The 21,368-nt window shown below is 33.7% G+C and overlaps 2 protein-coding genes across 2 annotated transcripts; both read right to left on the bottom strand.

Annotated features, from left to right (window-relative positions):
- Positions 1–5,170: 5,170 nt before the first annotated feature.
- Positions 5,171–6,007, bottom strand: LOC145139892 (uncharacterized). Its single transcript, XM_079073562.1, has one exon. The coding sequence runs from the start codon at positions 6,005–6,007 to the stop codon at positions 5,171–5,173; it is 837 nt and encodes a 278-aa protein (XP_078929688.1).
- A 2,525-nt stretch (positions 6,008–8,532) lies between these two features.
- On the bottom strand, positions 8,533–11,146 carry LOC145140994 (kinetochore protein). The gene is made up of 5 exons (XM_079074363.1): positions 10,401–11,146; positions 9,831–10,312; positions 9,506–9,752; positions 9,000–9,146; positions 8,533–8,913 (listed from the first exon to the last, which is right to left on the bottom strand). Exons 1-5 carry the CDS (start codon positions 11,067–11,069, stop codon positions 8,689–8,691), a joined length of 1,770 nt encoding a protein of 589 aa, XP_078930489.1. The 5' UTR covers positions 11,070–11,146; the 3' UTR covers positions 8,533–8,688.
- Between the last annotated feature and the right edge of the window lie 10,222 nt (positions 11,147–21,368).

Genomic DNA, 21,368 nt, shown 5'->3' with positions numbered 1-21,368 from the left:
GATGCTCCCTTTCAATCTGTCAAACGCATTCTGCATTATGTTAAGGGTACTGCTTCATTTGGGCTTCTTTTCTGTCATCCGCAGACCAACACCATATTGGGCTATTCTGATGCTGACTGGGCTCGTTGTCTTGAAACTCGTCGCTCTACTTATGGCTATTCCATATTTCTTGGCGGCAATCTTGTCTCCTGGAGTGCAAAGAAGCAACCAACTGTCTCACGATCTAGTTGTGAATCTGAATACCGGGCCATGGCGAACACAGCTGCAGAAATTGTCTGGATCACTCATCTTCTACGTGAACTTCATGCCTTGCCACCGGATCGACCAACTCTGCTCTGTGATAACAAAAGCGCCTTATTTATGACTCAAAATCCTGTTGCTCACAAGCGCGCTAAGCACATTGACCTTGATTATCATTTCATCCGGGAACTTGTCACTTCCGGCAAACTTCACACCAAGTTTATTTCTACCAAGCTTCAAGTGGCGGATATCTTCACCAAAAGCCTTCCACGTCCTCAGTTTGAGCATTTTCGTACTTTGCTACGCGTTGGTCCACCGCCTATTCGCTTGAGGGGGGATATTAGATAATTATTAGATAAATATATTGTATATATTGTTAAATATGTTATGTATATCTGTATTCTATAGATCCTACATTATAGGATCTCATTATTATAATTCATTAGTATATATACAATATCATACACACGTTTTGGTGTGTGGTTCAATTTATCTCAGTCTTACACATATTAGATTTACCGTTTAAAAAAAATGAAATATGATAATATTTTTGCATTAAGAAAGGAAAGATGAAGTGAAGATGAGTAACTTAATAAGGAGATCATTACTTCCAAACAACTCATAAGAAGAAGTCTTACTAAAGTTGTTAAATACTTAAATTGAATTTGAAGTTAAAATGACGTGACTTTGTTAGTTGGTTTATTTTAGAACATGGATTTTGCATTCATTTGGTAGTTATAAAAGTGAACCACAAAAATAATTGATTTATACATATGTAATATTGCAATATGACTCCTTTTAACAATATTATATTACATTTGTAGTTTAATTTCACTATTTAATAAATCAAACAATAACCATTCCATATGTTGTAATAAACTTAGATAGCAAATATCTTAACATATATATTGTTAACCTGATACTGAAACAACAATTTCAAATCAAGATACAACACATGAACACCTTACATTCAAGTTTTTTCAAATAGACTAATTACACTAGATATAACAAGAAATTCATCATATTTGATATTTTGCATAAAAACCCTACTAAAGGAGGAGGAGTTGTTTTAGTTTTCATAAATCGGGGTATTTGAAGTGGTTAATGAAGCCTTGTGAATGTGTGCTATAGCAAGAGTGGTTTCTGAGACTTGGTTTTTGATTTGTGAAATTGTTGAAACTTGAAAGCATGGATTATTTGTACTTTAAGATGGAATCAATCGATGCCAAAAGCTCATGAGCACATTTTTGAATTTCTTCTTCGTTTCTCTTCATTGTTTCTTGTAACTTTGCTTTTGAATTCTTCACATATATATATATATATATATATATATATATATATATATATATATATATATATATATATATATATATATATATATACTTTGTTAACAATCCATTCCTTCCAAAACCATTTTAACACCCCCTCATTTGGTAGTTAGATAACTAGTTGACATTTTAGTATAAAAATTATTAATAATAAAAAAAAGAAATTACCTGAGCAAGTTCAAGAGCTTCTTTTTCAACAACATCCACTTTATGAGACTCGGCTTCAAAGTTTTCTATCAATTTTTGAGCTTCCATTGCACATCGAGAGGTGTGTTCTTGTGTTTCCTTCTTTATCAAGTTTAATTGATTTTCCACCTGATCAAACAATTTGTTAAAAAGAGTAACAAAACATATTTATAACTTCAAACAAGACTATAAATGTAACACCAGTCAAAATAGGTCAATAACAACCACATGTGATTATGCCAATCATGTAATGTGATTTTGTTAAACTAGTAATGTGATAAACTTACTATGTAATTCATGTTAAAGTATGAACTTTCATACATAATTTATGATACAACTCAAAGTATACGTCCATACGATTCCAAAGTTATAGAGAACGTCTAAATCTGACTTCGCGTGAAGAAGTTATGATAAATCCTAACACAATAAATCTATATAATAAGAGGAATTTAAAATAAACTTAGAATTAGCTATTAGATTCTAAAAGAGAGTTGTAGTACTCGTAAATACCTACGCATGGATATAAAGAACGTCAAAAACGGAGTTCGTATGCAAAAGTTACGACCTTCCGAAGATACAGCCGTCAGAAACCCTAATCTGACTGAACTCACGACGTGAGGAGTCAAAACGCCACATTTCGAAGCTAGAAGTCTACGGAACAATAACCAAGCTCACGACGTGAGCAAGGTTTACGCACGACGTGAAGACGCTGCAGGACACTAATCGAGCCTGGAAAACACCTGGGAAGACTACGGGATGACTCTTGCCATAGCTCACGACGTGAGCCTATCATTCTCACGTCGTGAGGGCCAAAAATCAGCCTATAAATAGCAAGTTCGGCCATAAGCTTTCCTTACACCATTTCTCTTCTTTCTCTCTCGTTTGCTGAGGTCATTTCGCATCCCGAGCCCGACGATCGCGAACCGTTGACCGTTTTCAGTTAGATTCCGTCAAAGCACGATATTAAAGTGAGTTTCACGGCCCCACTTTTTAATGTTTTCGGGGGAAAATGCATGCTAAATATTGAATACAAGTTAATATTATATTTATATGATAGTATGTTCGTTAATCGGGATATAATTATTTTGTATCTATACAACTATCGTAAACTTTTTAGCATGTTATTTTTATAGTAGTATACTAATGTAGATCTTGAGTTATACTTAGGATTCTATATGTATTTTGTGTGCGAAATAGTTCCAGAGTTATAGTCGGAAATTCTATATGCTAATTGATAAGTATGTTGTTATTGTTGGTTTTATGTCAAGATAAAACCAGGTATGTTATATGTTGTTATTGTTGGTTTTATGTCAAGATAAAACTGAGTATGTTATATGTTGTTATTTGGTTTTATGTCAAGATAAAACCTAGTTTTTTTTTCTCAAGTTATAGCTGTTGTACTGCCTAAAGTATTATGAACTTAGGAGTAATGTTTAAAAGCATAGTCTAGTAACTTAGGGTTTTAAACACGAAAATGCTTTTGTTGTTAGAGCTATAGGAAGCCGACAAAGTCTACATGAGTTATTGTATTCATCAACTAAGATTGGGGATCTTAGTGAAAGTCCTCTGACCTGTATCCGTTAATCCCGTGTGAGCATGACAACCCCACCCGTGGTTGTTAGCTACAACCAATATTTGGCGGGTGACGAACTTGCCTAATTTACTACCTTCTGACGTCGATGAAGCATGCGGAAACTACCACAAGGTGTGATCCTTGTAACTACCACAAGGTGTGATCCTTGTAACAATAACCACAGGTATAAAACTAAGTCATACAGCCGCGGTTACGGACTCATGGTAGCAAATTGTTAGAAGCATTATACTTTGTCATTATACAAGTATTAATGTTAAGTATAAGTTTCCCAAACACTTATACTCTAAGTACAAGAAACTGGTAGGTATACTACTTGTATATTAAGTAGACAACTATAACTAGCCTACATACTCATATAGAATTGAAATAAGATTTATACGTAGCCGTTTTTACTCGTATAGAATTGAAATAAGATTTATACTTAGCAACCTTTGTTTGTATGGAATTACAAACACCTATATCCATAGTATATGAAACTTATAGGTATACTGCTTATTTGGTAAGTAAACCATTATACCTAGGATTAATATATATTATGTAGAAACAAGTATGAGTCAGAATAATATTTTCAAACTATGTTCTATACTTTTTGAACTCGGAAAGAGTATTATTTTTACTCAGAGTCAAAACCTGTGAACTCACCAACTTTATGTTGACGTATTTTCAAAACGCATGTGTTTTCAGGAACTTGATAAGCTGGAATAATATAACTTTCTATTATCAATAAAGGTACGTAGTTTACAATAATTCTTTTGTACTGTTCAATATATATTTGATAACTATGATACAAGGAATGACGTTACACCGCCCGGTGTTTCCGCCGCCGGCTGGGGGTGTGACAATAAAATACTCATGAAATAGTCTCAAGATGATCACACAGAAGCATATTGCATTAAATAGCAATGTACTTTACTCATATATTCACCACCACAATCTGATCGTATGGTTTTAATCTTTTTACCAAGTTGATTATGTACTTCATTTTGGAAAAACTTGAAGACATCAAATGCTTCATATTTGTGTTTCATGAGATACACATATCCAAATCTACTGTAATCATCAGTAAATGTAATGAAGTATCTTGCACCGATTCTGGTCATTGTTCTAAAAGGTCCACATACATCAGTATGTATGAGTCCTAATAGATCCGAAGCTCTTTCACCAACTCCGGTAAAAGGAGCTTTGGTCATCTTGACACATAGACATGATTCACATACATCAAACGACTCTTAGCCTGTTGACTCTAAGATCCAATCCTTTTTGGAGCTTAGCAATGCGAGTTTTACTTATGTGCCCAAGTCGACAATGCCATAAATAAGTTTTATTTGAGTCTAACTTTGTTTTCTTATTTAAGTTGAACATTGAATTATCCTTTTTGTATGAACCATTTAAATCGATTTCATATATTCCATTTTTGGGACTAGTCTCAAAATAGAACACATTATCTTTAAACACATAAATGTTTTCAGAATCAAAGTCAAACTTATAACGAAAACATTGTTCATACAAGCGAGAAGTAGAGATAATATTCCTAGTTATATTAGGTAAATAACAACAAATATTCAAAATAAGATTAAGGCCATTTGCAAGCAAAATATGATATTGCCCTATGGCTTGACAGCTACTCGAGTGCCATTGCCGACATGAAGTTCCAAATCGCCATCTCTTAGTTCTCTAACATTCTTTAGTCCCTACAAATCATTGCAGATGTTAGTACCACTTCCAGTATCGAATACCCAAGAATTAGTACGGAATGCATGTAATTCAGTCACATATATACCTGAGGTTCCAACCTGGTTGGCCTTGATCTTCTTAACTTCCTCTAGGTATTTGGGATAGTTGTGCTTCCAGTATCCCTTTTCATTGTAGTGAAAGCAATCAGAGTCAACAGCAAGCTTGGGTTTATGAGTTGGGTTAGTAGAAGGAGGCCTCCCTTTACCCTTTCCCTTGCCCTTGCCCTTGCCTTTCCCCTTACTGATATTATTACGGTTTTCTTCTTGGAGATTTGACCCTCACGGATAATCAACACTTGACTGTACCCAGATTTCTTGATGTTTGCCTCAGCATTTTTGAGCATGTTATGAAGTTCATTGATGCTCCTCTCCCAGTCATTCATTGTGAAGTTCATCACAAATTGGTTGAATGACTTAGGCAATGAGGCTAGGATCACATCAGTAGCTAGCTCATCCCCAAATGGGAATCCGAGGCGGGCAAGTTGCTCAACATAAGCTTTCATTTTGAGTACATGTGCACTCACAGAAGATCCCTCATCCATCTTGCAACCAATAAAAGCATTCAAGGTCTCAAACCTCTCTTGCTTAGCCTGAAATTGAAACATGACTCTTAGTTGTTCAATCATTTCAAATGCTTTATGGAACTCAAAAGTTTTCTGAAGTTCAGGAATCATAGTTGCAAGCATGATGCAAGCCACTTCGGTTGAATCATTAACATGTTTCAGCCGAGCATCTTTCGATGCTTTGGCAGCATTAGCTAGGAGCTCTTCTGGGATAGGTTCATCAAGGACATAGCCCTTTTTCTCAAGCTTGAGGATAATTCTCAGTTGTCTGAACCAATCAAGAAAGTTGGGTCCACTTAGTTTTTCTTTTTCGATGATGGATCGGATGGTGAGTGATGAGGTGGTTACAGTTGGGGTAGTCATCTACAAAATAATAATATTCATTTTAATATCTTTAATATAAATTATTTTCAAAAATAATTACCCTTCAAATTAAATTTTGAAAAGTTAAGATCCACATCACCCAAAATAACTTGAGGAGGTGACCCACAACTCAAGTGATTTTGTTGATCAGTAGGTTATGATAACCAATTACAATTCTTATGTAATTCTTAGATTTATGAGATCCAAAAACATTACTTTATTTTTAAATGGCATGTTCATCCCATCTATGCCTCAAAACTCTTATGCTTAGGTGACCTTTATCACATAAAAAATTGATCAAATCATCCATTTAAAAAACATGTGAGTTATATTTCACAAATGATTAGGTGACCTTTATCTCATAAGCAAATACAAAACACCTTGACTATTTTTGACAACTCAAATGAATAAGGTGACCCTAAAATCCATATGAATTGCACAAAAATCTCAAGTGATTTTTAAGTGGATTGCATGGAGTTGAAGTTTTGTAAATAAGAGTTTTTTATCAATGTTTTATTATTCTAGCATTTTAAAACATTTTGTATCATGAACATTTCATGCATAAAATATTTCATGGTACATTTAAAGTGTTACAAAAATCATAAAGTTGAATTTATTTTATATACAATTTTATCGGTTAAAATTTATATTCAATTTTAATCCGACGTTATAAGGATTAGAACCAGTTTCTAACTTTGTTAATAAAACAACCTTTTATTATTGAGTTATGGAGTTTAGTTTAAGTTTAAAAATATTTTAAACGTTTTTATATCTTTAAAAGTTTGATTACTTTAGAGTTTTAAAAAAATATTCAAAAACTCTTTTTAACAAAAAACTCAGTTTTGACATCTTATGTTGAAATTTTTATATAAAACTCTAAACCCCAAGTTTGATGTTATTTTTGTGAAAATGTTTTTTCATGGCAAACATATTTTCATACATACAACATTTTACAACAACCAAAATAACCATCACATGCATGCATTTTAAAGTGTATAAACAAAGCCATTTTTCTAGTAATATTTATTGTGAGTCATCACAACAAATATTAAATCATTTCGTAAAGGACTTAATGAGACACTTCAAGATCTTCAAAAAAATGTTCCATGTCTTCATATCTTCATAAGATCTTTAAGCTCAATCTTGTTACATTTTTATAAAAAATAAAATACAATTAGTCTAAAACTAATTTATTACATATAAAAATAAACACATGAAATAATACTTATTTATCTACTATATCATCATATGAATAAATAATAACCACAAATTTTCTAATGGGTTGTTAATACACAACAAACATATCAAACATACCAACAAACAACTTTTTGTTTTTTCTAAAACAACCTTTATATAACCAAAATGCATGGAAAAATGGGAATGAGGGATGGTTGAGGTTCCGATGACGATGCGGGTAGTGAGAGTTGTGTGTGTTTTTGAGAGAAAGAGAGGGAGAGAGAAAGTAGGTTAGGGGATTTTATTTTTTATTTTTTGTAATTATTAAAATATAAAATAAAATAAAGAAAATGTAAAAAAAATAATAAGGGCAAAATAGTATTTTTCAACATTTTTAGGACCAAAACCACAGAAAATTTGATTTTAGACCTTCTATGCAAGTCGGAAACTTTTTGAACCATATCTACAGTTTTTACGAAACCACAATGACCTAATTTTGCTGCTTTGTGTAAAAATAAAAAATATTTTTTATATTTTTATAATAAATCTAATGTATAATATTATACTTATTTAGTTTAAAAGAAAAACAAATAAATAAAAAATACAAAGCACTAATAACATGTGGCAATTTACGTCGCAATCGGTCGTGACATTGGAGTTGTCACTGGACTCAAATTGCAACCATTAAATGTACTAATGTATATTTTTTATTTTCTTTTAGAGGATAAACTGTCGCTATTTCTTAGCAATAAACATGGTCTAAATATTTACCTTTCAGTTTTTTTTAGTTCACGCCAATATCTCAAACAAGGATAAAACTTTGTAATATTTTCCGAAACATGTTTCAACATTTGATAAACAAATGTATCAAACATTGATTAAATATTATAATATCACCAAAGTTCAGTAGTATCCGGTGTTGCCCTTCCTCTTTGAGTTTGAGGGTTCAAGTTTTATCCTAGACATAGATGTAATTAAGAAATAATTTAAGAGTATATTAGATTTATCATTTTAAAAAAATATTATAATATTTTTGCATTACGAGAGGAAAGAAGTGAAGATGAGTGATCATTGCCTCCAAACAACTCATTTATAAGAAGTCATACTAAAGTTGTTAAATACTTAAATTGAATTAGAAGTTAAAATGGCGTGACTTGGTTAGTTGTTTTTATTTCAGAACATAGATTTTGCATTCATTTGGTAGTTATAAAAGTAAACCACAAAAATAATTGATTTATACATATGTAATATTGCAATATGACTCCTTTTAACAACATTATATTACATTTGTAGTTTAATTTCACTATTTAATAAATCAAACAATAACCATTCCATATGTTGTAATAAACTTAGATAGCAAATATCTTAACATATATATTGTTAACCTGATACTGAAACAACAATTTCAAATCAAGATACAACACATGAACACCTTACATTCAAGTTTTTTCAAATAGACTAATTACACTAGATATAAGAAGAAATATTAAAAAGGAGGAGTTGTTTTAGTTTTCATAAATCGGGGTATTTGAAGTGGTTAATGAAGCCTTGTGAATGTGTGCTATAGCAAGAGCGGTTTCTGAGACTTGGTTTTTGATTTGTGAAATTGTTGAAAGCATGGATTCTTTGTACTTTGAGATGGAATCAATCGATGCTAAAAGCTCATGAGCACATTTTTGAATTTCTTCTTCGTTTCTCTTCATTGTTTCTTGTAACTTTGCTTTTGAATTCTTCACAAATATGCATAAATATATATACTTTGTTAGATAATTAGTTGACATTTTAATATAAAAATTAATAGAAAATGAGAAATTACCTGAGCAAGTTCAAGAGCTTCTTTTTCAACAACATCCACTTTATGAGACTCGGCTTCAAAGCTTTCTATCAATTTTTGAGCTTCCATTGCACATCGAGAGGTGTGTTCTTGTGTTTCCTTCTTTATCAAGTTTAATTGATTTTCCACCTGATCAAACAATTTGTTAAAACGAATAACAAAACATACTTATAACTTCAAACAAGACTATAAAGTACTCATGAAATAGTCTCAAGATGATCAAACAGAAGCATATTGCATTAAATAGCAATGTACTTTATTTTTTACCCATAATAGCAATGTACTTAATTATAATATGTGTAGTTATTTAACTTAAATAATAAGTTTGAATGTTAAAAACATCAGAAAATGGCAAAGACCAAAGTGCAGTTTTTTTGGGGGGATTTTGGTCCAAAATGGAATCTTTATTTTTGGTCCCTATTTTACTTATAAAACAATCAATACTAATTTTATACTACAAACTGCAATGTTTGGAAATTGGGACTTACTTCCTCAATTCGTGATTGAAGTACAGCAATACGATTTCTTTTGGCATCAATTTTTGCATTAATGTCACGGGATAATTGCTGAAGAGATATCAAACTTTCAAGATTTTCCATTGAACTTTTCTTTACATCATCACTAGCAGACTTTAGTGCAGGTTTCAGTGTTGATTTATAATCCATCCCAAGCACCTCAGCAGGTGTTAAACCTTTGTCATTCAACTCATACTGGAAATCATTTCCTAGTTTCAACCTAAAAATTCAACAAGAAAACAAGAAATATGAATTAAGGGTTGTGATAAAGATGATTCATATGTCAAAAAAAGTGTACCTCCTCATAGTCTGGTTGCATTCGATCTGAAGTGCCTCAAGCTCCTTTAAATTTGTCCCCATGACAGCATTAAGATCCCAGCATTTCTCCTCCCATTTGTTCCTTTCAATCTCTGCCTCTCCTATATCTCTTTCCACTGATTGTAACTCTCTCTTCATCCTCTCTGCATCTCTCATATTCATAGCCTGTTCTTCCACTTTCTTCTTCAACTCTTCATTCTCCTCACACATCCTAACCCTCTCCTCTATTTTAGTTCCCAATTCCTTCTCTTTTTCTTCCAATAGCTTCTCCACAGACACAACATGTGTCTGCAACTGTTCGATTAATTCGTTGAACTTCTTAATATCCTTTTCCAACATTCCCTGTTCCTCCTCCTTTGATTCCCTCAGTGATGGCCCAGACTTCATTGCCTCCAGTTTTGCCTCCAGATCCTTCACATCTCCTGATTTGACCTTTATATTCTCCTCCAGAGAGATTTTCTCCTATTGTCAACGTTTCAGGAACCCAAATCAGCCTGAGTAAACTAATTTTTAGGTGTTTTGATTATACGAAGAAAAGTGATATTAATACCTGGTGTAACTTCTCCATGAAATTTTCATCTTCCCTTTCCATTGCATCGTCGTCTCCCCTTATGTAAAGCAGGTAAGTATTCAGAGTGTAGATGAACATGCTGTCGCCAGAAATCGACTGTGACTGAGTGGAATTTGCAAGGTGCTCGTTATACATTGCAATCTGTACAAGCCAATGAAGCACGGCTAAAACAGTAGGAAACATGTGAGGCGTTCCAGGGGATTTTAAGGCCGACTTGTTCATCTTAATCGGGCAATTCAACCATTTCAAAACTACAAACAGATCGTCCTCGATCTTATTACCAGGCGGATATTCGAGGCGAGTGAGAATGAATTTTAGGGTTTCGGTGATGTCTTTGCCAGACGGGAGGGGTTTAAGTTTAAAGAAGATCGGGAAGGAACATGCGGATAGGTAGGAATTGATGGTGGAAACAGCGAGGCTTTGGTAGGATCGGTCGTTGACGACGACGGCGGAGGCCGGACGGTGGTGATTGACGCCAGCAGAGTAACAAGAAGAGGGACGGCTACTGCAGAAACTACCGTCGGAATCTCGGCGGGTTCCTCCAACGCCAACATTGAACTGCCGTGGATCTACAGATGTTGGAGTAGTGATGCGGTGGTCGCCGACGAAGCGCTCCGTTGGAGGGCGGCGTCCGGCGGGGCCTCTCATGAATGATGATAGACTTGTGTGAAATTAAATTTTTCCCGCCCTAAAAAATTGGAATCAGGGAGGTGGATATCGGCGTTCTGTATGATACACTATTTTATACCCCCGTGCCCGTACGCATCGGGTAACTGTTTACATTTGATACTTTATTTATAATCTCATGTTTCTCTTCTATTTTGATTTTTTTTAATAAGAAAAATGAAAATTGAGTTATCTTGGGTATGTTCACATATAAATAAATTTTTTTACACGTCCATACAACTAACTTGTTTTAAGTATTCACAAGTGTCCATTATCACATGTTTTGGCTGATGTGACGTCTACTTGACATATACATTGATATATATTGTATATATGTGGCATTGTACATATGTATCATTGAGTACAATATAAATAAGGGTGAGATAAGTAGACTGCTCATTAATCAAACCCTAAGTCAATCCCTGGCTTCTTCTTCCTTATCTTTTTCTTCCAAACGATAGATGAATTTCAAGTTGATCATCCATGTGATTGCAAGTTACCATCTCGTGTGAAGATTTCAAGGGCCCCCAAAAATCATGGAAGAAATTTTAGAGTTTGTCAAAACTAGCTGATCATCATTCAGTTTAAGTTTTTTAAAATTTTTCTTGAAGAATGGAAAAGTCCAAGCTGTAAATTTTGGTAATGGTTGGATGAGGATGAAGGGAGGACCTATGGAAGAAGACATTACATGATGAAATTAGAAGATAACTGCAATTTAGCTTGAAACTTTGTACCTTGAAGAATGAAATCAATATATGTAGAATGAAAATCAAACAATAGAAGAACACCAATTTGGTTTTTAGACAAGAATTGGACAAAGCAAATTGGAAGTTGTTAACTCACAAAGTTGCATTGATTGTGTTATTTTTCTTGTATGTAAAAAATGTTGATTTGAATGTTTGATCTGTTGTGTATCCTTTCTGATGTATTATGACTAAATGATGTAGTTCATGATGTTTTGAATGTAATGAAACTTTGATTGTTTAGAAAAAATGATTACTTGATGTTTTGAATGTAATGAAACTTTGATTGTTTATAAAAAATGGTTACTTGATATTTTGAATGTAATGAAACATTAGGAATGGAATTGTAAAAAAAAGATTGGAATTGAATTAGAATGTAATGAAACTTTGATTCTTTGGGAAAATGGTTACTTGATATTTTAAATGTGATGAAACATTTGAATAGAATTGTAAAAAGCATTACAATTGATATTACAAAAGATGGTAAAAGATTCCAGGGAACATTGATTACAAAAGATGTGCCAAAAGTTGTTAAACGTCACACAGGGAACATGCATTACTGCTAAAAGATTCCAAAAGCCATCACAAGACACAAGATTCCTAGTCAAAGATGCAAAAAAAAAAGGGTTTATGTCATTTTTGGTCACTTAACTTTTGGTTTTGTGCTCATTTGGTCACTTAACTATTTTTAAGTTTTAAAAGGTCATCAAACTTTTGACTTTGTGCTCATTTGGTCACTTAACTTTTGGTTTGGTCACATTTAGTCACCTAACTTTTAGATTTGTGCTCATTTAGTCACTCAACTTTAAAAATTGTGCTCATTTAGTCACTAAACTTTTAAAAAAATTCAAAAGTTTAGTGACTAAATGAGCACAATTTTAAAAGTTTGGTGACTAAATATGACCAAAACAAAAGTTGAGTGACTAAATGAGCACAAAGCCAACAGTTTGATGACCTTTTAAAATTTAAAAATAGTTAAGTGACCAAATGAACACAAAACCAAAAGTTAAGTGACCAAAAATGACCTAAACCCAAAAAAAAAATTAACAAGAGTTTAAACATGCCAAAAGTTATTACAAGTCAAAAGATTTCAAGACAAAGATGCCAAAAACCATTCCAACTCATATGGGTGTTCACCATTGTTCCCCTGTTTCCCCTCTAACTTCTTACTTATGTTAATTTTTGTAATTCTCCCAATTGAACTTGAAATGCTAGTACTTCTTGTATAGCCTCTTCCACTTGATCTTGAACTGCATCTTGTCCTTGAACATCCTCGTCAACTTGAGCTTGCACTCCAGGTTGTACTTGAACTTCAACTGGAGGTTCTACTTCAACTTGAGCTTAAACTTCAACTTGATCTTGCACTTTAACTTAAGGCTCTCCTTGAGTATCCTCTTCAAATTCAACTTCATAAGAGTCCACTTCACTATCAGGTTCCATTTCAACTTCTCTATCACTTTCTAATTCAACTTCATGTTCCAATTCAACCTTTAGTTTACCTAATATGAAAAAGTTGAAAAGTTAAGTTATGCCAAAAATGTTATGTTATCATGTTCAAAAGGTAAGGGACCACACATACCATGTTTATTGGGTTTCTTTAAAAAAATGGATACATCAGTTGGTCTTCCCCCTTTTTTGCGGCTTAATGCCTTGTCCCCCGGTCTTCCCCTTTATCCTAATCCTTTTTTTTCTTTTCATTGTTAATCTTCCTAGTAGCCTTCTCTTTATAAGGGGCAATGGTGTTATGTAATCTACATGAGGCCACATAGAACTAAAATTGGGTGGCTTAATGGTATACTTATAACAACTTAAGAACATTGATGTGGTAAACCATGGTGACACATAGTCCTCTAGATCCCTATTGAGGTTTGAAATGCAAGCATATCCATGCACTCATGAGTAACATGTTAGCTGCCAAGCTCTACATCCACATGTCATGTTATTAAGCTGCAACATATGCATCATACCCAATCCTCACATCAAATTATTGATAACCAGATGGTACAAGTTGCAAAAATATGTCCACATACACATAATGACATACATATAAGTAAAAACAATTGAAGGACATACACATAAGCCTAAAAAATTGAAGCACTTACCTTTGATGTTCCTTAAGCGTATCCAACCTCAGTCTAATGGAAGGACATATGTTTAAGTCCCAAAATTGTCCCTTACTCTTCTGGATACAAAGCCTCTCCATCACATAAATTCGAATTTCTTCTAACATGGTGATGAGTGATCTCTTCCTGGCGGCTTCAATGATTGAGTTAAAACTATCTGATACACCATTTTCATATACATCAAAAGGCCTATCAGTCTGAAAGAATGCTTTACTCCAAGTTTTAAGGTCCTTTTCCATTTGATGATCATAAGCTAGTGGTTCTAGTTTCTTGATTTCATTCATATGTTACTCAAATTTTGCATGTATAGTAGATGAAGCAGCATACCAGAAAAGCTTCCTAAAATGTTCACCCTTAAATCTTTTCATGAAGTTAGCATAAATATGCCTAGCACATTGCCTATGCTCTGCTGCTGGAACTCTTTCCTTCACAGCCTCAAGTAATCTCTGATAGCATTAGACACAAAACATAAGCTTAAATAAATTAAGCAGTACAAAGAGATAAGAAACAGAAATTGATTACCTTGTGTTAGTTTGATATTACGGTTGGTCCATGCCCAACTCTCATTCCAATGTAATCAATCATAAGGTTAATAAACCACTCCCATGTTTCTTTATTTTCTATTGCAACCATATCCCAATCAATAGGATAAACGTGGTTGTTTTCATCCTTACCTATAGTTGCAAGCAACTGACCCCTGCATATGCCCTTTAAGAAACAACCATATAGTCCAATTACCCTCCTACAACCTTCAAACCATCAATCCTTAAAACCCTTTATGTAACGTCCAGTTTTAGGATGTTTCTTATTTCGAGATTGTGGACCGTAATTCAATCATGTAAAGTCATTGGTCTTCAATTAAATAGAGTTTAGAACCTATCGGATGTTGATAGTGTTGTTTAAGTGATTAAGCCCTCGAATTATGCTTTGAAGCAAAAAGGTAAAATGGGAAAAGTAATATTCCGAGCTCCTTGCATGAATTATGGTTTTATTTCGACAAGTATAAATTCAAAATTAATTAGATGGGATTGTGGGGCTCATCGATACCTTTCCGTGCATATAAAGATCATCGAAAACGGGGTTGAAACGAAGAAGTTACGATTGTTTGAAATTTGAGTGAAATTGGGTGAAAACATGTCATCATGAGGTGACACGCAGGTTGTCACGAGGTGAAAACTGTGAAGCCAAAGCCCACAAATTTTTAGGTTTTTTAAGGTATTTAAAGGTAAGGATTGATGGTTTATGTATTTTCTTAGCCTTCATCACATCTAGAACTCCTTGGGAACAACCTTAGCCTCCATATTCAAGATTTGAGCTCCTTCCCTCTCATCTCTCATCTTTTGGATGCTTTTGGTGGTATTTTGATGAAACTTGAAGATCAATAAGGTTCTTTTTGTTTCAAGGAATGTTGTTTCAAGTTTGGATCCATCAAAGTCACCCCATTTATCGACTATTGTGAGTATAAAGTTCCAACCTTGCTCTTTAGTTCTTTAGATATCTTCATTTGTGGTTTTTGGAACTTTTGGTCCATTTTATAAGTGATCATTGAGTTAAGTGGAATCCAACATATTTTGATTAGTTTGGAATGCTTCTTGGACCTCATGGAGTAGGAAAGTTATGATCTTTTGTCTTCCCTTTTAGCAATTCAAGTTATCTTGGTCCTTTAGGTCATTTGGGTGCATTAAAGTTTAGATCTTGAAAGTTTGTGACATTGTTATGGATAAAGTTAGAAACTTTATCCATCCAAAAATCATATTGATTCAGATCTGAAGGTTGAAGACTTGGACTTAATAGATTAAGTTGAGAAAAATGCATTTTTGGTCCTTTTTGAGACTAAAAGACTAGATCTTGGTTGTTTGAACCATCCTAATGGATAAAGTTGGAAACTTTATCCATTATGAAGCTATTGGGAACCAGATCTGATGATATGAGTTTTGGTCTTTAAGGAGTAAGCTCTTAATTAAGAAAAACCCTTATAACCGAAACCACGACGTGACCAAGGAAGGCTCACAACGTGGTGGCATGCTGCAACGCGTCTGTTTTGTCTGGACATGACCACAATGTGGTAAAGGAATTGCCACGACGTGGAGGTCATCTGAGTTGACTTTGACCGTTGACCAGATTGACTTCTATCAAACTTAGGTAGAATTGAGTATTTGACTAAGGTTTGGTCTCAGTTTGGCTTTAAGAAGCTTGGGTTGGTTGTTATGTTGTTGAGGTAGATGTTGAGCTTATGTTGAGTAGTTGAGGTGAGTCTTCTCACTATACTTATGGGTCGAAGACACCAATGTCGGCACACTGGATTGTCTTATGTAGGATGTTAGTTGTCTTTGTGACTCTTGCATGTATGTTTGGGTTGAAATACACCCTAGGGTTGGGCCCACTATTGTATGCTTGGGTTGAAATATACCCCAGGGTTGGGTCCATTGATATTTATTGGGCCTTTTGGCTAGCCACGTCATGTTCTTCCTTTCATTTAAAAAATACGGAGGGGATAATGCTCTAAGAGGGGTTCGAAATTTGGCTGCCTCTGGAGTATGGCAGCCTTACACCTACCAAGCTGGATGATTGTTGTACATTTGTTCCCGAATAATTGTATATATTGTGTACTATACTGGATTATTATTATTATTATTGTTATTATTATTATTATTATTATTGTTGTTGTTGTTGTTGTTGTTATTATTATTATTATTATTATTGTTATTATTATTATTATTATTATTCTCATTTTTATTTTTACATAAAACACATTTATTAATGTTTAAATGTATTCTTTAACAAGCAATATTTTTTAATGTATAGAACTTTGTATTCTTATTATTTTTATATGAAATAAATATATAATTATAATTTTCAAATACAAATAACTATATTTTATAACGTTTAAGAATGTACAAATTTGTTTAATACCTTAAAATTTTTATTTTACCTTTAAAATGTAATTTTTATGTTTTTTATACTTAAAAATAACATTTTTTTTACAATATAACGTTTTATTTGTAAAAAACATATTTTAATGATAAAATAAATTTATAATAGATATTCTTAATGTGTATAAAAACATTTTTATATATAATATATACATATAAATACGCTATATATATTTAAATACGTTCAAACACGTTAAAGAATATGTTTTTTATACTTTTAAACATTAACAAATACTTTTTATATAAAATAATAATAATTATAGTTTTAATAATTATAATAATTATAATTGTAATAATTATAATTATTATTATTATATTTATTATTAATATTATTATAGCAGCCATATAGTATAGATATACAACTTCAACATTTTACCACAAAAAATCGTCTGGTATGGTGGTATACTGGTATTTGCGTTGTCGTTATGTAGCCAAAGCGAGGGTTCGGAACTCTTTAACAGCAATTACTCGATATTTCAGCCAATTTTTTAATTTAAGGAAAACCGCCACCTATGCGAAAATGACATGTTGTGGAGAGGGTAACCGGCTAAATGGTGAAAATGAAAAAAAGTTTGAAAATGTTGGGCTTTCACGCACCTAAAATCCTTGCAGGGACAAAAACGACAAATTTTGCAAAACTTAAGGACTTTTTTGTCAAAAGGTCATATTTATTGGTTTGAAACATACCCAAGGCTTGGCCCAATAATATGTAATGGGTTGAAATATACCCCAGGGATGATCTCACTAATTTATTGTATGTGGCATTTTGGGGAACTCATTAAGCTTTGTGATTATAATTTGTGGTTTAAATGTTTTCAGGTTTTCTTACATTAAAAGAGGGGCACAACTCGATTTCATTGCATCTATTGGAGAGTTCCGCACATAATAACTTTTGACGATACTCTGATAAATGTTCATGAATCAAATGGTTTTATCTAGATCTTTGAAGTTGCAATTTGAGTAAATACTTTTATTTTTAAAAGAAATTTTTGGTTTGAAATTTGGGATGTTAGAATTTGGTATCAGAGCCTTGGTTTGGGAGATTCGGGCACACCTTCGGGTGTCTCTAAACTCAAATTGAGGAATTGATAATCTTTTTGAAAGAAAATAAATTTTCTAAAAAGATTTTTACAAAGAAATGGGGTGTGATGTGTGCAATCAGTCGATCTCAAGTAAGTAATTCACAAAATACCCATACATGAGTAAAGGCGTTTATGTGAATTGCATGATAGGATAGGGCTAACGATACATTCAGGAATTGCATGATATAATTGTCTGATTTGTTATGCCTTGTAGCCTAGGAGGAATTGGATGTTATGTATTACCTGGAATCTATATTGCCGAAGTTAATTGCTAAGTGTATGTTTAAAACTTATATACGATTAGGATCATATAGCCCTAGAATGATTGACTTAGCCTTATTTCTTGTTCCTTGTTTAGTTGTGGACTTAGGGTAGAATCATTTATTCGACAGTCTATTTGATCCCCATATTGTGTATAATTTGCATACATAAGCAATCGGTGGTGTTAGTAGAGGTTCCTTGTATTGCAGAAGCAAATGAGACCAGGACTCCTAGGAGAGCCTAGGGAGTGCTATAGTGGGATATGTATGTTGCTTAGCATATGGATTATGAGAGTTGCCAAGGTAAAGTGATTTAGAGGATTCATGATGATTCTTGAGGAAAGTACGGGTAAGTGTGGAAGGTAGTATTGGGCTCGTACTACCGGAAACACAAGATATGTACTTGAATCAAGGAAAATCGCAGGGATTCTAAGGAGTTGGTTGAGGGTAGATAGCATGGTTGCCACCATGATTCATTGCAATGTATTCTCGTATTTATCGGCCTTTCGGTTTTGGTTATTTAGAAGGATAATGAGTATGGTAGTTGTCTGGGCTTTAGTGGTCATGGCAGACCGGGTCTGATTGGTGCAGACTGTGTGAGTTAGTCAATTATAAGGACCCGAGGGCCTCGCTCGAACTGGTGCCATTTTGAGTCGCGGGACTCAAGTAGGAAGCGATTATGTAACACCCCGATTTCCCGAGTATCAATTTAAGGTTATAAATTCTCATGATTTCGAGGTCTACTCGACGAGTTGGTTGCCTGACTCGCCGAGTAGCAGCGGGTTGGCCACGCGTTTAAGTGACCTACTCGCCGAGTCCAAGAAGGGACTCGACGAGTAGGAGCTGGTGGAGGAAAAACCCTAATTACTGGGTTTTGCACCCTATTTAAGGATCATTGGCCTCCCCAGCCTCCTCTTTACAGCCTCTTGACGATCCAAAACCCTAATTCGTGTGTGTATGCTACATTGGTGTGTATTTAAGCTTGAAGAAGGATTTTGGGGAGAAGAGCTTGAGGAAAACAAGTAGATTGAAGCAAGGGACTCGTGGGGAATCAGAGAACTACTTCAGTGGTGTCACACCCCCGAACCAGACGGCGGAAACGTCCGGGGGTTGTGCGTGACTTCATCTTGAAATATCATTACAGTGAATACAAATGAAACATAACATCATCATTACCATGCATAATATAATACAACTGTCATTGTTTACATCAAGTACAATCTTTTAAATAACATGACCAAAACATTCAATGTATGATGTTGGACAGTACACAAAACAAAATCCCCTATTCTTGTTGATTCTTCTGCTTAACGAGTCCCTGAGAATACAAGTTATTTTGAAAAGGTCAACATATATAATGTTGGTGAGTTCATAAGTATATTTGAGAAAATGATTTGTATAACTTTGTAATCACAAGAAAATCCTGTATTTTCTTAAAATAGTTTGGTATGTTTATGTCTGATCTTGTATTAATGCATGTGTGTTATTGTTTAATAGAATGTCAAAAGTGATTGATGAGAATGTATATAGAATGTCCCCGGACAACCCGATGTTGCCCGTAAAAGAAGAATAGTTAATGCTGTCGTACCAACACCGAGGTGGGGTACCAGTGTGAGTAAGTTACCGAGTAATCCAATCATAAAAGAAAATAGATAATGTTGCCGTACCAACACCGAGGTGGGGTACCAGTGTGAGTAAGTTTCCGAGTAATCCAACATAAAAGAAAATAGTCTTCCGCAAACTTCATAACGTTAATTCCTCTAAGTGAGCCGTCATAACCATACTAAATAATGACAATTTCACCTGTCTTGGTGTTTGTGAACGCCGACTGAAAAATAGAATAAGGTTATAGTCACCCTAGACCGATGTAGTCTAACTGTAGCGAACAGCTCAGGTGTGGGGTGTCATCCCCGTATAGATCTATACACAAAACCCCGCTCTCCCTCAAAGAGACTCTGATTATAACTACAGGCTACGATCGTACACTTAATAGGTGTCGACCGACAAAAACTCACTAGATCCTTAATCGAATTTACGCGAAGATAAACGGATAAAACTCATTCCAGGCCCAACGAACCATGTAAGTGAGCCACTAGGGCATCGCTAAACATGTGAGTAATTTCAAAACCTAATATGAATGAGATTATATAACAAGGGCCCAAAGTATATGTAAAATGACAACTAAGGCCCATTTCACATGTAAGGTATTTATAGGCCCAAATAACGTGCAAATAGTATACAAAACCTATCAAGCATATAAATTGACCACTAAGGCCCAATAACCTAGAAAATGATCAAAATTAATCTGTTTGTTAGTTTATTGTTGGTTTTGGTTCAAGTATTCACTAAAATAGCATAAAATCCCACTTTTTGTAAAAATGACGTTCTTGGCCCAATAAGCCAAAAATTTACAATTAAGGCCCAATTTTTGTATGAATAACACTTTAGTCCCCATTTTGTTCAAAACTTGTGTTTATGAATAGTTTGTGGTAAAAATAACATTTTAAACCCATTTTTGTCAAAAATATCATTTTTGGCTTGATTTTTGTGAAAACACACATTTTTCTGGTTTTGGGCTTTTCTGACCTAGTTGTTGGAAAATTTGTAGAAAAATCATCGTAAGTCGAAATTTGGATCCGTAAATTCTGGCAGTTTTGAAATTTTGTCTACTTGTTCACAATTTTTCTCATAATTATTAATGGCTTCTAACAAGTGTGAAATTGGTCACCTTCACAGGCTGGTCCGAAATTATTTCAAATCTGATAGGCAGTTTTGTAAAATTCACCAAAATTTGTAGAAAAATCTTATGAAAACGTGAGAGTAGTCATTTTAAAGGTATAAACCTGAACTGTTTTCATGTAAAACAGTTTTGAAAAATATTATCATTTAGGTGGTCAAAACAGTTCGAGATTGGACCAAAACGTTTCTGTGAAGGGCTGATTTTTGAGTTTAGTTTATAGATCTTTGAACACAACACTCATTTTTACTATTTTAAGTGTATAAATCTCATATCTACTAGTTTACATGTATTATATGTGATAACACATACTTTTCTCAAGGTTTTCATGTAGATCCAAGTGATAAACTTAGTATTCTTAACATATTGTTAGATTTATGAAGTAAATAGTACATAATCAACA

The sequence above is a fragment of the Lactuca virosa genome, chromosome 9, assembly GCF_052849685.1.
Source record: "Lactuca virosa cultivar CGN04683 chromosome 9, Lactuca_virosa_CGN04683_v6, whole genome shotgun sequence".
NCBI classification, from domain to species: domain Eukaryota; kingdom Viridiplantae; phylum Streptophyta; class Magnoliopsida; order Asterales; family Asteraceae; genus Lactuca; species Lactuca virosa.
Note: the sequence above shows the minus strand (reverse complement) of the source record. Positions and strands in the feature narration are given on the sequence as shown.

Bases quoted from the DNA above. Each gene is read 5' to 3' on its own strand.
- LOC145139892 (XM_079073562.1), bottom strand. From the start codon at position 6,007: ATGACTACCCCAACTGTAACCACCTCATCACTCACCATCCGATCCATC.
- LOC145140994 (XM_079074363.1), bottom strand. From the start codon at position 11,069: ATGAGAGGCCCCGCCGGACGCCGCCCTCCAACGGAGCGCTTCGTCGGC. The intron at 10,313-10,400 runs GTATTAATATCA...CGTTGACAATAG, and splicing joins TCATGGAGAAGTTACACCAG to GAGAAAATCTCTCTGGAGGA. The intron at 9,753-9,830 runs GTACACTTTTTT...TTGAATTTTTAG, and splicing joins TGCAACCAGACTATGAGGAG to GTTGAAACTAGGAAATGATT.